A 15,473-nucleotide genomic window follows, 5' to 3' on the forward strand; every position below is an offset into this window, starting at 1 on the left:
CCCACCTGAATGCCACAGCGACTGTGTGCATCTGGACTGGATGAAAGGCTCACAGAGGCTCCACACTGGAAAACATGTTTATTCACTTTTACCAGTGCAGTCAGATGAAACAGGAAACAGAAGAGACGGACACAAACAAACATGGAGCATCACTGCATTACACAAGTCAAGGTCAGTAAAGGTCATCACACCTCCGCAGCACACAAGACTATTTCAGGACCAGTGAGGATCTGTGTGGCCACAAACGAGCACATGCTTGTGGCATTATCCGACAAGCAGAAGTCCAAGATTTTCTGAGAACAAAAGAAGTACTCTTTGTGGCCTTTGTGTGGGCCACTTATTGGGACACACTGCCACCTGCTGGTTAGGAGGCAGCTGTGCAGCAGCTGGATCAGCAATACATTTTAAATGTTAAAACGTCTAGCAGGAGCCCACCAACATTAAAGACTACACACTAGTTCAAACCGCGGCACTTGAGCTAGCTAGCTAATAGCTGGTAAGGGACTCGATTTTTCAATCAGTTCTTTAATCCGTTGTGACAAATCGTTCAAACACATAAAACGTTACAGTTAAGCTCGGCTGAGTTTGCTGTTTATGTGAAAGAAGCAGAAACATGTTCATATAAAAAGTCAAATAAAAAAAAAAAAGAGTATATTTACCTTCCCGACTTGAAAGAAAATTCTGAAACAAGTACTTCTCATATCTGTGAATTTGTACATGAGAGGAGTGATAGCTACCATATGATGTAAATAACTGTCCAGTCAGTTCAGCAGACATGACCACTGTGTACAAGTCTGGTGTGGAGAAATGTGAGTGTGTGTGTTTCACATTCAGGATTCATCTCCGTTAGCACTATCGTCTTCTCCTTCCTCCTGCTCACCTTCATCATCATCATCGTCCTCTCTCCCTCTGCTTTTCGTCTGCACACAGGGACACACACACAGGACAAAGGTTAACGTCAGTATTTGACACATGGATCAAGCAAATGAAGCCCAAACTCCACAGTAGTTGGGACGGTGTGTAAAATGTAAGTATAACTATCAAATGCAATGATTATGATCAATATATATCTACAACGTATGCAAGGCCTCTGCCGACAAAGACTTCATCTGTATACCTTTCAGCACTTATGAAGCTTTTCCACATCTCTAAAAGTGTTTCTGAGCCCATGCAGTGATTTCCATGACACAGTCATGTCTGTTTTTAATGCAGTGCTGCCTCAGGGCCCGAAGATCAATACTGGTCTTTGGCCTTATGCTCTGAATCTTTTGATGACGTTATGCTCTGTAGATCAGCGGTCCCCAACCTTTTTTGCGCCACGGACCGGTTTATGCCCGAAAATATTTTCACGGACCGGCCTTTAAGGTGTCGCGGATAAATACAACAAAATAAAACTAGTACTGGTACCGAAAAAAAAGAAGATTTATTCATAACACACGTGAAAAGACCCAGGAAAACCGAGTTAACGATTAAAACGATAACAAAATAACGCTGAAAACCGATAAAAACCCTGAAAACCATACATTTCACACCTGAGCCTCAACTCTCGTGGCCCGGTACCAAACGACTCACGGACCGGTAAAATGAGCTTCTATTTTTCACAAAACAGTAAAATGTCCAGCTTTAAACATCTGATATTTCCTTTGCTCTACTATGAAAGAAATATTGTTTTATGGTTTTTGGAAATAATTTTATTTATATTTTAACATCATCCCAACTTTTTTGGATTTATGGTTTTAAAAATAAATCATGTTAGGTTCTTTGCACTAAATTCGCCTGTTGAATAATAGCTGAAAACAAACTATGTGCATACAACAACTTGTTTAAAACAGCTGCTGATGTCCTCCTTTCCTTTTCCCCCTGTCCTCACCTCATCTTCATCCTCCAGCAGGTCTCCCTCCTCCTCTGAGTCATTCAGCTCCCGGCTCTCTTTGCCCCTCTTCAGACTGTCTTCCTTCTTGCTGGAGGTAGATGAGTGAAGAGGAGACACTTCACCTGGCTCAGGTTTGGAGCTTTTCATCTCTGAGTAGAGGGTGGAAAGAAAACACACAAAAACACTCAAATAAAAAGCTGATTTTTCTGTTTCTGCCAGTCTGCTCCATACCTGGAACGTTTATATAACTGATGGCGCTGGGTGCATGAAATGTATATTTAACATTTGCATAAGCACCTCCATGACTCATCTTTGTGCAGCGTGAGTCACAGAGAATATATTTGTGAAAAAAAATGACATCTTCTCTTTTGGAAGAAGTGGACTTTGCTTGAACTGGTATTAGCTAATGCCAACCTGACAAGTAAATAATCACGTACACGTGTCTGTTTGTAAATGCATTCTTGGAGGTTTTTAGGCTGTTGACGTGATTCCTGGCAGCCCTAAAATCAAAGTAGGACCCACCTGATTTCTTGCTGTGGTCCTTCTCCATGTGGTCTAAGCTCTCCAACAGGTAGTCCACCTTGTGTTTGATCTGTGTAAGCTCCCTTTTTATGGTCTGTAGATCATCTGCCTTCACTGTAGGGGAAGTATGGGATAAGCCACTACTGAGATGACCTTTGGAAGTCACCAGTAAAGACGGCATGGATGACTCTGTGAGGAACCTACTTGTACGTGAAGTTCTCTGGCTGCTCTTGGAGGAGGAGGAGGAGAAGCTGGTCTTGGTTCGTCGGCTCCCTCCGCTGCTCAGGCTCACCCTGGGACGTTTGGAGGGGATGACCGCGCGGGACAGAGGGGGAGGAGGAGGAGGCACCCGGGACTGGTAGGAGTACATTCTGAGAAGGAGAGCATCAAAGTGTTGAGCTTACTGGCTCTGCAAGCTGCTTTACAACCCCCCAGCTGGCCAAAAATGTGCTGAGCAGCAGGCAGATTATTCTTACATGTGTAAAGAATAAACTGCTTACCTGTCATAGTAATCTCTTTGGAAGTCGTAGTCCAAATCAAAAGATGAACTGTGAAAAGAGAGGGGACAGAAAGATTAGCCAGCAATGTGCTAAAGCTGCTGCACTGTGACTGAGAGCAAAGCAGCATGCACACACCTGTACATGTCTCCTGCAGATCGCTTCACTGTCTTCGATCTATGAGGCTTCGGTTCACCTGCCAGATTGATGTCTGTAGGAGGAGAAACATCGAGGTAAGGTAGGATGGACTAGAAATCCAGGAAAGAAAAACGCTATGGGAGAGAATGTGTGAAATTTCATCAAACACATCACACCACATCTCCATCTGGTATGTTATTTTTGTCAGACTAGTGCAGGTTTTACCTCTAACAGACTGTATCGGCAAATAAGTCCTCACATTTATTTTTATTTGCCTGAACAACAGAGAGGCTCCTCTGCTCTTGTTCAGAGTGGATATGAAGCAACTCTCCTCTTTCTTTACTTCATTTTACTTGATTGTAACACTAGAGGGCAGCAGCATGTGTTTAAACTGTGAAATGGGAAGGACGTCCCAGATTTTAATCTGTAGGTGAGCAAATAAACTGCACATTGTAACAGATACAAGTCAGGGAGTGAACATATTTACAGCCTATACTTTGTGTCTCCATACAATTTTCTAAATGCACTCGTGATTAGAAAAATAGGAGGTTGGAAAATGTATTCATTTGCTTTCCTGCCAAATTAGAAAGACTGATTTTGCTTTCAGTGCAGTAAATATAAAGCTACTGCCACAACTTTACCTATATCACATATACGCTGCACAGAAGGAGGCATACCTAGATCACAAAATATGGTAACAAAATATACTATCTAACACTTCCAAAAGTCTTTAATGTAGTGCAAATAGTATTATATTATTGGTTAACTTGCTTTATTCTTCAGTGACATTACCAAGCAATACCTTAACATGCTGTTTTTTTCCTCCATCTCACCTAGCACCTGTCCAACGATCATGCGGCCGTCCTCCCCGGCCACGGCGGCCCTGGCGTTCCTCTCGTTGGAGTACTGGACGAAGGCGTAGCCCTTGTGGACGGAGCAGCCGAAGATCTTGCCGTACTTGGAGAAGATCGCCTCCACATCAGCCTTGGTGACCAGCAGGGTGTTGAGGTTGCCGATGAAGACGCGGGAGTTGAGGGAGTGGGGGTCGGTCTTGTTGGTCACGTTGCTGCTGGCCATCAGGCTGGAGGAGGAGGATGATGACCAACTGGCAGGGAGGCAGAAAGAGAAGGGTGAGTGCATGGGTGAAGATAGCAGTGGGGAAAGAAAAGCAGGTCAGCATGTGGAGGTCAGCAGTGTTTAGAGAAACAAGAATGTGTGATATAGATTTGTCTTGTACTAAAGTTTAATGATAATCTCTGCTCAAAGGTCAGTGTGAGTGTTGAACCTTCAAGTTCTTTAACGGTATGACTTGAATCACACTGCCTTTGAGAATTCAGAATGATAGTCAGTGAATTGATTATTGATGAATTTCTTTTGATCTAATAGTTTATAAAACATCCAAAGATGAAAACCTGACTTCTAAAATGTTAAAACCAGCAGCCGTTCCAACTAATTTTTGGCATTTTGTGTATGAAAAGCTTCACATGCTTCGTCATTGTGAATACAGGTATTAATTCTCTTTAATCAAACTGAGTTCATTTATCTCTAATTACATAATAGCCTCATTATAATCATATGAGAATGCCACTGCAATTACTGTTACGCACAAGGAACTTTAAGTTGTGCTTCTTACCCCTTACACACTAACTGCAAGTTTGCACTATCAAGAGCATCTAAAAATAGATACTAGACAGAGTAGACAGTGTGATCGGGTCATGAAGCAGCCAGCACTCACTCCATTGTGTCTGTACTCGGGTCGGTGGAGGTCTGCCTGTCTGTGTCTGTTGGAGAGAAGAGGATCGTGGAGAAGCTATGAAACATGGAGACTGTGGGGGGGATTTTTGCTACACCTCCAAAAGATAGGATTTTTCCTCATATTTGGCCAAAAAAGGGGATTAAAATGGAAAGAGGTGTTAAAATATTTTAAAAACCTGTGGGATAAATTGTTATGACAAAAACAAGCATATTCACTCGTGAGCAAATCCAATAACCTTCATCCTCCACAGAGGGTGAAGAAGCTAAAATGATTTTCTTTGCATTACAGCAGCTGGACAAAGCTTATAAAATGTGTTGTACAGCTTAATAAACACAGCAACCTCTGAAGTGCCGACTGCATCAAAATTGGATCGTCGCACACCAGGAAGTTTGCGTCATGTGCACTTCGCGAGTCTGCAGGTACGATCCCCTTCTTTCGGTGTATGCCAGTAACAATCCGCCATGTTGGCTGCCACATGTTAGAGTCCCCTCTGACGGCTCTGCTGACATGAAAGTTTTGCATCACGTCATGTTTCACTTGCATCGGTGCAGTTTTGGAAGCTTCTCCTGTTGCTGTTCTGCATAAACGCACAGTGTATGCATGCAGTCAGTGGCGTACCAGCGTTGATTTTAATTAGTACAGTCTTGCCACACTGTTGCTGGATTGCTGTCTCACCAGTGGCCAATACTGCAAAGTTATGTAACACTGCAGGAGAGGGGGACAAGTCCCTGAATGCAGTGTCAAAGCGACACTACAGGAAAAGGGTGATTTCATAAGAAGTCTTTATTTTATTCTGGTCACAATTCTGTAGTAAACTTTAAACCCCAGCATGCGGGAAATGATCTTCTTTGCTCAGTCCCCAGAGTCATTCATCTCATTATCCACCACTTCAGCTACTGCAAAGTCACGCCTCAGCTGCCAAAACAACGGCGCCCAGCAGCCTCTCCCCGCTCTGGCTGGTGACTCCTAGCAGAGGATTACAGTTTACAGCATTCCGGCCACAGCTGAAAGCGCTGCTTGCCACTGCATGATTTTGGCCAGGATGCGTCTACTGTTTGGCGAGCTGACAGGACGTCTACAACATGGGGCGTGTTCAGGAGGTGCCGGGGACAACTGTGGCCTCTTTAGCTTATGTTTCTAAAGCTTTGTGGGGGGTTTAGGCAAGAATATCAAGGCACACGTGCACTCTAGTGTGATCTGAATATCTGATGCTAAACACAACCAGTCAAGTTATATTTACACACAAGATGGAGAAAGGAACATTAAACCCTTGTATGTTACAGGCATGTGGATGGGAAGCTTGTGTTTGGACTGAAACAGGCAAATATCTTGCAAACACCAATTTTGCAATTTTCAAATCTTTGGGCACATGCCCATCAATTGGAGGACCTTGTTTGTCTTTTATGTGTAATGATATTTGGAGCCATTTGTGTTCACTTCCTTTAACTAGCATTCACTGCAGGCCTGTTACGTTTCCAGTTCTATTCAATTGCATGATAGTTTGTGGTCCCCTTGTGATTTAATTCTAAATTCAACATGTGGGGGCTCATTATTCAGGAACAACTGCTTATTATAGTCACTCATTAATGGCTCAACACACCTCTGTGGAACTTTTCTTATCCACTGCCTCATCTGGGCCTCATTTTACAACTCCATAAAAAACCTGTTCACTGTTCAGCTTCCCTCTGAGTGTTGGATTTGTGTTTGTGCTTCAACTGTGACAACACACTGCAGCTCTCAGGATTCATGCTTGAAGACAGACGAGACAAAATGACAAGAGCAGCTCTGCTAGAGGTTTTTTTAATACACATTCAGGGAGCAGAAAGTGGCGACGTGGTCGTCACCAGAGGTTCTTTTGATTTGTTTTCCAAATCAGATCAGAGATGATGGAGGTGAAAAGGTGAAATGGAACTTGTTAAAAAAATATCTGAATTTAAAAAAAAAGAAAAAAAGGGGCAGAAAAAAAAATCAGTGTTTAGTGATTACTGAATTAGTCACTCATTAAGGTTATTTCCCTTGCATGCTGCAGTAAAAAGCCACTTTAGGGACAGATAATTGCCTCTTATAGAGCAGGCAACTTTGTGTTTACGTAAGTAATGGAGCACTTTTTAATTTGTCAATTAACATGCACACTCACAACAAAAAGAACAGGGGAAAAAAATCACTCCAAAGAAGGAGAAACAGTCCTCTTTTTGGTCTCTGTCGGTGCTTTTCCTTCATCTAAGCACTTTATGTGGGAAGATTTGAAGAGGTGTTATCCAGCAATCAGCTCCAACACAAACTGGGCCACTCACAATCAACAGCATGATGCATCTGATTATCACAAACTGGGAGGCGCATTTATGAGGCCATTAGGGCCAAACAGTTTGAAAATTAAGTGGCTGATTTCTCTTCTTTTACAGCACCCAAAGCCCCCCGAACTACTCTCTACTTTTAAACAAAAAAGAAAAAAAGGGGGTGGTGGGGGAGGTAGAAAATAGACTAATGCCAAAAAGGGGTGAAAGTGGAGTAATATATTAAAAAAAATGATGCAAAAGTTGAGGTGAAAAAACAAAAAAGTGTAGACCAACTTACGATTTGCTGCTGCTGAAAAAAGTGGCTTCAAAAACTAAACGGGGGAAACAAAAAAAAAGGTAGAAATTAGAAAAGAAGGTTTCTAGACTGTTCTGATGCTGTCATCACAACAAGCAGGGGAGAAAACGTCAGGGCAAAAAACATGAACGCTACAAAAGCGGCTCATCACTTATTTAGGATAAGTTGTGAGCTCTACATCACACTGCGGTGACAAGAGATCCGGGAATATGAGAAGTCAAGTTTTCCAAGGAATTTCTTCTTAAACCAAAATTTAAAAACACTAATGGAAAAATATGATTAGACATTTTAAAAATCACATCTACAATAAAGATACTTATTACAGCTCATGACTGTTTAACTATATGCACTTTAGGTAGTACAGACGTACTGGACTTCTGATGAGGTTTCCTCGATCTTAGATATTCCACGATCACCTTTAAGTGGTGTTATTGCAAGATGGAAGCATTTTGAAGTAGTAGCGTGCCCGATGTTGTAAAGTTACAGACCGGGGTCGCCGATGTTTAAAGGTCACAAAACCCCTGCTAAGCAAATTACTGCAGAGCTGCAAATCTCCTCTTGCATTAACATCAGCACAAACACTGTGCACCAGGAGCTTCATGGCCTGGGTTACCATGACTGAGCAGCTCCTGTAGATGTACAGTACAGTTCTGTCCATTTAGTACAGCTAGAATAAAGATGAAGATTTTATTCTTAACAGATCTGGTAATATTGTGAAACCGGTGTTTATCAAATTGGAGTGCAAGTGCCCCTAGAGGTAATTATGAGTACTGCATTAAAAAAAATGTAGTACCTACCAAAGAGTGTTTTTACTTTATACCTTCTGGAAAAATCCTGAAATTTAAAAATAATTACATGATAGTGAGTTCAGTAGGACTTCAACTTTATTACATTTAACTTTTTTTCATTCTACAGAACGATAAACCTGGATTAGCTGTTATACTACCTTTAACACCAGGGATTCTGAAGGAGAAATTGACATTTTAAATCTGCATCTCTTCACTGAACTATCATTTATAACACAAAAAAAACAATTTTGCTATCTGAGCTTCTATGTTAATGTAAACTGACCCACAAAGGAATCAGTGGTCTGCGAAAAGGGCGGTGGGTGCTTTATTTTGGCCTCCTGCCTGCCCTCCATGTAGGGGTCAGAACAACACCCCTGCTTAAGGCCACTTCACTGCAGACCACACCCACTTGGGGACCGTGGAAGTTGGGTAGAGCAAGGTGGGTCAAAAAAAAAAAAAAAGAAAAAAAAAAAGTAGACTTCATTGACTTTCCACTGTAAAATGTTGCATAATTGATTATAAGTTTGTTGATTAGTATATAAATATTAATTCATAAAGCTTTAAATCCAATGAAAGGCTAAAAAAAAAAACCCACATAGGTCTATAAGCCTGCCTTACAGCAGGCCCACTTGAGCACTTCAGGTCTAAGCAGCTGCACAGCTCAGAGTACATTGCCAAGATTGTTAAAACACAAAAAATGAGTAATTATATCAAAATTACCAAATGCATAATTCTGTAGTGCCAGTGTTACAGCCCCCCCTCCCTCCCCCGTCCATGAACGTGCGATACATAAAAGCACTGTTGCTTTAATGTTCCTCCAAAAACGCCCCCGCTTCTCACAGAGGGAAAACATCTCGCCTGCAAAATAACAGGACTCCTGAGATCAGCTGCGGCAAACACACCGCCTCAGCACCGCCAAAATCACACAGAAAACGGAAAAATACGTCGTTAGGACTCGTTGTAAACGACCGCATAACAAGTTTCAAGTGGAGGCAAAACACAGGACCAGAATAAAATGCAAAATTTAAAAACATATTCCCAGAAAAACGGCGACACTTTTATTTTCTTTCTGGCAAAACTGTCCAGAAAATCCTTCCATATTTTATCTTCATAGAAATTAGAGCACACGCAAATAAATCATAGTTTTACACGGCATCCCTACAAAAATCAAGCCTTTAAAATGTCGTATTCGAAAAAATAAAAACAAATAATAATAAAAAATATATATAAGTCTATATGTTGTTGTGGAAGCTACTTAAAACTAGTTTCTGTGCAGTTTGTGCCATCACAAAATGTACGTCACTACAGCCAACACAGTCTCAGGAATACCAGCCAGGAGGGGAAAAAACACATTAAAAATAAAAACAAAAAGTCCCAAAGACGGTTCAAAGTCAGGACAAAAACAAAAAAATGTAAAAAGGTAAAAAAAAAATCTCTCATTTAAAAATACTCACCAGGAGTTTAACACTAAAAATGAGAACAATTCAACGCTCTTTCTACTTGCACGGGTAAAGATCCGCTTACAGCGCTGCTGGCTCAACGTATCACCTTGAAACCAGTGGACACGAAATGGCGTCGACTCGCACTGGCGACAGGGGAAGGCCACGCCCGCTTCCGAATCCTAGTTTCTGATTGGATATCCTGAGCCCGTGTCTGTTTAATCTCTTCGCTGATAGGTTTCGTGCTCTTGCCACTGCCGTTGCCGCTCATTGATGACGACATTCATGTATGCTAATCAATTGACTACCCGACGGTACGTACGACACTGCTAGTTTGTGGCTCTAAAACATTGATGGCTGTGCTTTGTTTTAACCCGAAACCGAGGCACAACTGTAGTGTTTTACTGGTTGAGAGCAGCAGGGGTTAAGTCCTAAAAACAGACACGCTTGCCAGTCTCTATTTTGAGTCTTTACTTTTATTTATTTTTTATTAAGGAGCTAATATGAAAAATTCAGTTAATGTTACATACACAATAGATTTGATCCAATTGATTGTTGAAGTTGTAGTTTATTTGAATTAGTTCCATTAAGACAGAGATAGAAATGAATATATTTTTATGTATTTGATCAAAACCATTATTTTACCAAAACCATTTTATTCATTAACATTGAATAGCATGTGAAATCTCATGCGCTTGTCAATCTCTTACTGGTATAGTGCTCTAAATGTAAAGCTGCAGTGTAACAACAATGCCATTAATAACAATCACACATTGCTTCTGCATATGTCAGCAGGGTCACCACTTCATTTTCCGAGAAAATGCACCTGTGAGGTAAACAAAAAGGAATTCATTTGTGACACGTGACAATCATACTGGCCAACCTGAGACCTCAGAAGTAGGGAGACATTCAAAAGGGCTGTTGGGGGGGGGGGGGGGGGGGGGGGTATACATATACATGTACATATATATATATACAAAAAATGGAATGAGCATATTATATAAAGTACCTTGGAGGTCAGCCATCCTCTTCCTGTTTCGAGGCAAAGTAACATCCAATCTTGACATGGACTCGGGTGTTCTCAGTACCTCCTCCAGCCTACCCTGCTCATCATTGTCCTGGAGGAGTATGAATGGATTAATAAAATAGTGCCCTCATACCCCACAAATTGACTATAATATTTTTGTATAAATTAATTTAGTGTAATAACCTTTGATGGAGTTTGTTGATTTTTTCTTTTTCCTACAGGGGTGTTTGGACCCGGGCTTTCGGTCGCATTTTTCTGTCGCTCCCGCTCTCTTTCTCTCTGCAGTAGGATAGCCTGTTGCATGGTCCTGTACTCCAGGGAAAAGTTACTGATGGTTTTGCAGAAGTCCTCCGGTTTGGTGTCCCTCACCATGGCCCGGGAGTAGCCAAGGAACAGGAGAAAAGAGTGGAACCTAGAAAAAAGTAAAAACGGTGTAAGCAAAGACTTGTTGAGTAAGGAGTCAGTCAGTCTGCCATACCCACTGGCAGATCCATGGCCTCCTGGAAACCACCAATTGCTAGAGAACTTTCAGATAAAATTTATCACAAAGAAGCTTAAGATGCTGCAATGAAAACTTCCTTGTGCTTTTCCTTGTATTGCTAGCAGACTGCTGTGGATGTGTACACTTTGTATGAAAAACATCTGTACAAATAGTCCCCACGGCTCAGGAAGTAGCAGTGAAACTTGAAAAAGTGCTTGGCCTATGTGAGTAAGGACTGAGATGGAAAATGTTTTGTTTGCTAACAAATATCATTTAAAATATGATTAGAGTACCTGTTGATAACCCTACGATGGACGGCTCTTAGGACTTTCAGCCTTTCCTCACACTCTTTCAGAATCTTCGGAAGCCTGTGACGGAGCGAACCGTCCGGGGCCAGGGCCTCATCACCTATCCCTTTCATCTTTTCCCCCTTTCCTCCTTTCCTCTTTTCGTCGGCTTTATTCAGCAGCTTCACCTGCTCCCATGATGCTTTGCACAGGCTCTCCAGCTGGGTAAAGTTAGACTGGACTTGGGAGTAGTCACACTGTAAAGAAGAGAAGGTTTTGTGCTTTCCACAGTTTGCTGGTTTAACTGACTCTATAAGTGATCTTCAGAATGAATCAGCTGTGTTAGACAAATGCAAATCCACAGATGCAGCCACACACCTTTCCACCTTTAGTAACCGCGGTGATGTCCGAGTAGAGGTCAGAGGATTCTGGATAGAGCTGCAGCAGTAACACGCAGACGTGGTGCAGCAGGGGCTGGCGAGTGTGTGTGTCCCTTACCTGAGACAGCTTCCCCAGGTAACTCAGCTCAAAACCACGGGCCTTGGGATAAAACAATGTGTTGCAAGAAATAATGGAAAGATGGATAAAATCAAGCTTGCGTCGGAATGCACTCACCTTACATCCGTTGAGAAAGTTACCGATCGCTAGCACTGTCGCCAGGATGTACTTGAAGGTCTGGCTGGCTGCCAGTTGTTCCATGCCCAACTTCAGATGGAAGAGAGGCTCAGCAATTTCCTTTTTAAGAGGAGTATACATTTAGAGGGCGTTTTGGTGGTTCATATAGAATAGTTGAGCCATCACATCCATCTTTTATTTTTAGTCAGGTGATGTATTAGGAGAAGTCATCACAGTGGTGTTTTTGCCCTGCAGAACCTGTGTTAGTTTGTATAAGTGCAGTGTCCTTATACAGCAGCATCTCTTGTCCTGCACTTTCATTCAACTTTGCAAGACATTATTTGCGGTTCTCCAAACTGTGCACTAAAGTGTAGTTTATCATGTTTGATTACATTTTATGTGTTATTATCTGACATATTGTGTGTTGTTCAAAGTGTACCATGATACTGCATGAATACAAGCAATGAAAACTGCACATGGGTGGGAGTGGTGGCGTGCCATAGAAAAACAACGAGAGGAGCTTGCCTTGGCTGCTCCTTTTTAGGCAACTTTTATGCAAGCTTCTTCCATCTGCAACAAGCTTCTGTCTCTGTTCTTTGGTTATCACTGTTATGCATCCAGGAACACTGATAAAACCAGACTATTTATAGACTTACTGAAGTCTATGGGAATATCTTAAATGTTTGATGGAGTGCATAAAAATGTGACACCAAGGGGTCTTGGCAAAGCTTCATTATGTAATGATCTGTGAGTGGGAAATTATTGGATTTTTATTTACCCTCTCCAAGGAGTCGTAATCCAGAGCAAAGGCCCAAAGCTGAAGCCTGGTGCTCAAGTGTGGGATTTCCCCCAAAGTGAGGAGGCAAAGCTCAGCCGGTGCCAGAGAGGCATTAGGGTTCTGGGCCTTGGCCTCTTTGATCAGGCAGAGTTCCTCTTCAGTCGGGATCAGTGCCTGAAGACGCTGTTTTGGAATGAGCGTAGAACAGATTATCTTAGACCTAGTTTGTAACCCTTTTATTTTACCTGGGTATTGCTGGGTAGTTCATCAAACAAAAATGCTTTAGCTCGAAATCTGGGCGATTTACCCTTTACTGTACCTGAATGTCCTCTCTTTCTAACACACAGCTGTCCATGCTGTAGATAGCAGGGGGGAGGAGGCGCGGAGGGGGCAAGCTGCTCAGGGCAATAGTTATGATGTTGCTGCGCTTCACTCCCAACACCGATATTGATGGCTGCTTCTGTGTTGAGGGGGAATAAAAAAGGATTTAAGGCATTTTAATCTATATAATGCACATCAGTTTGTAGCTATTTGAAAACCAGAATTACATGGATGAATGAACAAAAGGATGTCTCTGTCATCAGTCTCACCTGCCGCCCTGAAACAATGTTCAGACTGCTGCTATTGGCTTTAGACTTAAACAAGTACTCCAGATGGTTTTTATCCAAATTCACCGGCTCGAGTCTGGCCCAAATGGTCTGAGTCCCAAAGCGTGTCATCCTGGGGAGCGGTGCCAGATTCTGCAGCTCCCTCCAGTGAAGCTTCAAAGTGCGAGACTTAACGGTACCATCTTTAGGTGAAGCTGAGGGCAAAGGTGAGGCGAGAGAAGGAGGAGGGGGAGGTGGGGGAGGAAGAGGAGGGGGCGCCGGAGGTGCTCGGAGACAAATTGATGATTTGATAGTTGTTAGGGTTCCCTCATCCTCTGTGCTGTCTTCCTCATCCCAGAGGTCGGAAAAATCCAAGGTGTTGAGACAGAGGCGTGCAGCTGGTGTTAGCAATGAACTCCAGGATTGGTCAAAATCCCAGGTCAGCTCTTTGGATTGTTCCAGCTCCTTCATTGTTCCTTCAAAGCTGCCTGTAACTCAAAAGTAAAAATCCAATACCATTACCGTGGCGACCTATACTTACTTTTTCCTGCTTAATAAAAGGCTACTCCAAAGTGAAAACTTCTTTTTTATATTAGAAAAAAAAGGAATAAGGTTCTTCCACACGTCTTGATCTGTCACATAAAGCAAAACTTAAATCCTTCCTTGTCTTCTCACCATGCATTCAACAACCACCTCACAAACACTCTGTATCCATCTGAATGTCTGTGGATGCTCTGCCTCACTTGTCCACCACAGAAGTGCATAACTCACACACCCAAGTCACAATTTTTCAACCACCTCTGGGTGTTCTCGCTGCACCGTAACCTGCAATTGCCTTAGGGTGTAGCGTTTGTCCCTCGCATCTAAAATGACAAGCCGTGTTTGATCCAAAAGTCCACCGGTATCTTGCCTGGGTGCCAGAAGCTCACAGCCTCAGACAAAGGAAAATTCTTACAATTTTTGACAGGTTGTATTTAGTCCTGTATCCAAATCTGATGAGAAAATCCAAAGAATGCCTGTCTGAATATCCAAATGATGTGCCTCTGTAGCCGTCCCTCGACATTCATCTTCCTCTGTTGTTCTCCAAGTGACAACGAGGGCGCTTTCATGAGGAAGCGAGAGAGACTCGTTCGTCCGTTGGTGTATCAATTTCGGCTTATTTGAGTTGCACCCTTTCCCTTAATTTTCTTATCGAGCCTGGATCTCCTGTTTGTATTGCTACTTGTGTATACAGAACCTCTCTATCTGCCTCTGAAGATCTGTGATATCCCCTCCTCTTTTGCCTCCCCTTCTCCCCTATGAGCACATAAAAGAGTGCAACTGACCAAATGTTGACCTGCTTTCATTTTACATGCAACTTTGTGGACAACAAATCAGCAAACAGTAACTGCACGACATTAGGCCAAAGCACACAATGACGCACCATTATTCCATGCATGCTTGTAAATCCTTTGCTTAAACCTTGTGCTAAAATGGAGAAAATATTCATGGGTACAACAGCATCTCATAACAGAAAATAAATCCTTAATGAAAACAAATTAATGACTTTAAAAAACAGAGTTCAGTGAGCATAACTGCAAAAACACTGCTGTAAGATTGCAAGTTATAATCGTTAATATCGTAGCATTTCAAAACACAAAATACACAGTTGTGTTCTAGGGAGTCGTTTGCATGGTCGACGTGCAGCTCTAATGCGGATCCCTCCCAAGGCCATTAAGCCTCTCCTAATTACACTTTATCTTGTTCAGTGGGCCTGCTGTCTACAAGCAGCAGTAGGGCTCAAGGGACATTTTGGCTAAAATGAGGTCTATTTGCAATGGTTAAGCTCATTTAGCATATACAGTACTGCAACAGTCTCAGACCACCCTTCATATTTACATTTTGGAAAAGGGGGAAATAGGTGGAACAAGTTCTTGAATTGAATTGAAATACATATAAAAATATATGGAAATACAGTATCTAAGGCAAAAACAGAGTTTGTACATTTCTAATGAGCATGAAAGTCAATATTTGGTACGACCACCTTTATTTTTCAACACTGCCTGAATTCTCTCTGGGAAATTTTTGGTAGTCTTCAGGAATAGTTCTTCAGG

General features: G+C 42.1%; 2 protein-coding genes and 1 long non-coding RNA gene across 9 annotated transcripts; 1 reads left to right on the forward strand and 2 right to left on the reverse strand.

Moving 5' to 3' along the window:
* Positions 1-63: 63 nt before the first annotated feature.
* Positions 64-9,783, reverse strand: hnrnpcb (heterogeneous nuclear ribonucleoprotein C b). Of its 6 annotated transcripts, none has more exons than XM_085255481.1 (11): positions 9,621-9,783; positions 8,176-8,212; positions 5,127-7,394; positions 4,766-4,811; positions 3,864-4,135; positions 3,031-3,103; positions 2,896-2,943; positions 2,600-2,766; positions 2,396-2,509; positions 1,871-2,022; positions 64-920 (listed from the first exon to the last, which is right to left on the reverse strand). In XM_085255481.1, exons 4-11 carry the CDS (start codon positions 4,768-4,770, stop codon positions 831-833), a joined length of 921 nt encoding a protein of 306 aa, XP_085111607.1. In that variant the 5' UTR covers positions 4,771-4,811; positions 5,127-7,394; positions 8,176-8,212; positions 9,621-9,783; the 3' UTR covers positions 64-830. The 6 variants fall into 6 exon arrangements, with proteins under 6 accessions (XP_085111607.1, XP_085111616.1, XP_085111625.1 ...); XM_085255490.1 differs by having other exon boundaries at positions 7,361-7,394; positions 9,621-9,782; XM_085255499.1 differs by lacking the exon at positions 8,176-8,212.
* LOC146577821 (uncharacterized) lies at positions 1,961-6,557 on the forward strand. 2 transcript variants are annotated; one of them, XR_014889588.1, is made up of 4 exons: positions 1,961-2,753; positions 3,050-3,130; positions 3,868-5,205; positions 5,643-6,557. It is a non-coding gene; the product is annotated as an uncharacterized LOC146577821 (long non-coding RNA). The 2 variants fall into 2 exon arrangements; XR_014889586.1 differs by having other exon boundaries at positions 3,050-3,125.
* Positions 9,784-10,077: 294 nt separating the features above from the next.
* LOC146577822 (FH1/FH2 domain-containing protein 1) lies at positions 10,078-14,458 on the reverse strand. Its single transcript, XM_085255395.1, has 9 exons — positions 13,384-14,458; positions 13,113-13,253; positions 12,794-12,976; positions 12,016-12,135; positions 11,779-11,940; positions 11,407-11,657; positions 10,816-11,044; positions 10,615-10,723; positions 10,078-10,431 (listed from the first exon to the last, which is right to left on the reverse strand). Exons 1-9 carry the CDS (start codon positions 13,849-13,851, stop codon positions 10,403-10,405), a joined length of 1,692 nt encoding a protein of 563 aa, XP_085111521.1. The 5' UTR covers positions 13,852-14,458; the 3' UTR covers positions 10,078-10,402.
* Between the last annotated feature and the right edge of the window lie 1,015 nt (positions 14,459-15,473).

Source organism: Mchenga conophoros, linkage group LG3 (assembly GCF_057382185.1).
Source record: "Mchenga conophoros isolate Kocher_MC1m ecotype Shallow Benthic linkage group LG3, M_conophoros_male_GT1.1, whole genome shotgun sequence".
NCBI classification, from domain to species: Eukaryota; Metazoa; Chordata; class Actinopteri; order Cichliformes; family Cichlidae; genus Mchenga; species Mchenga conophoros.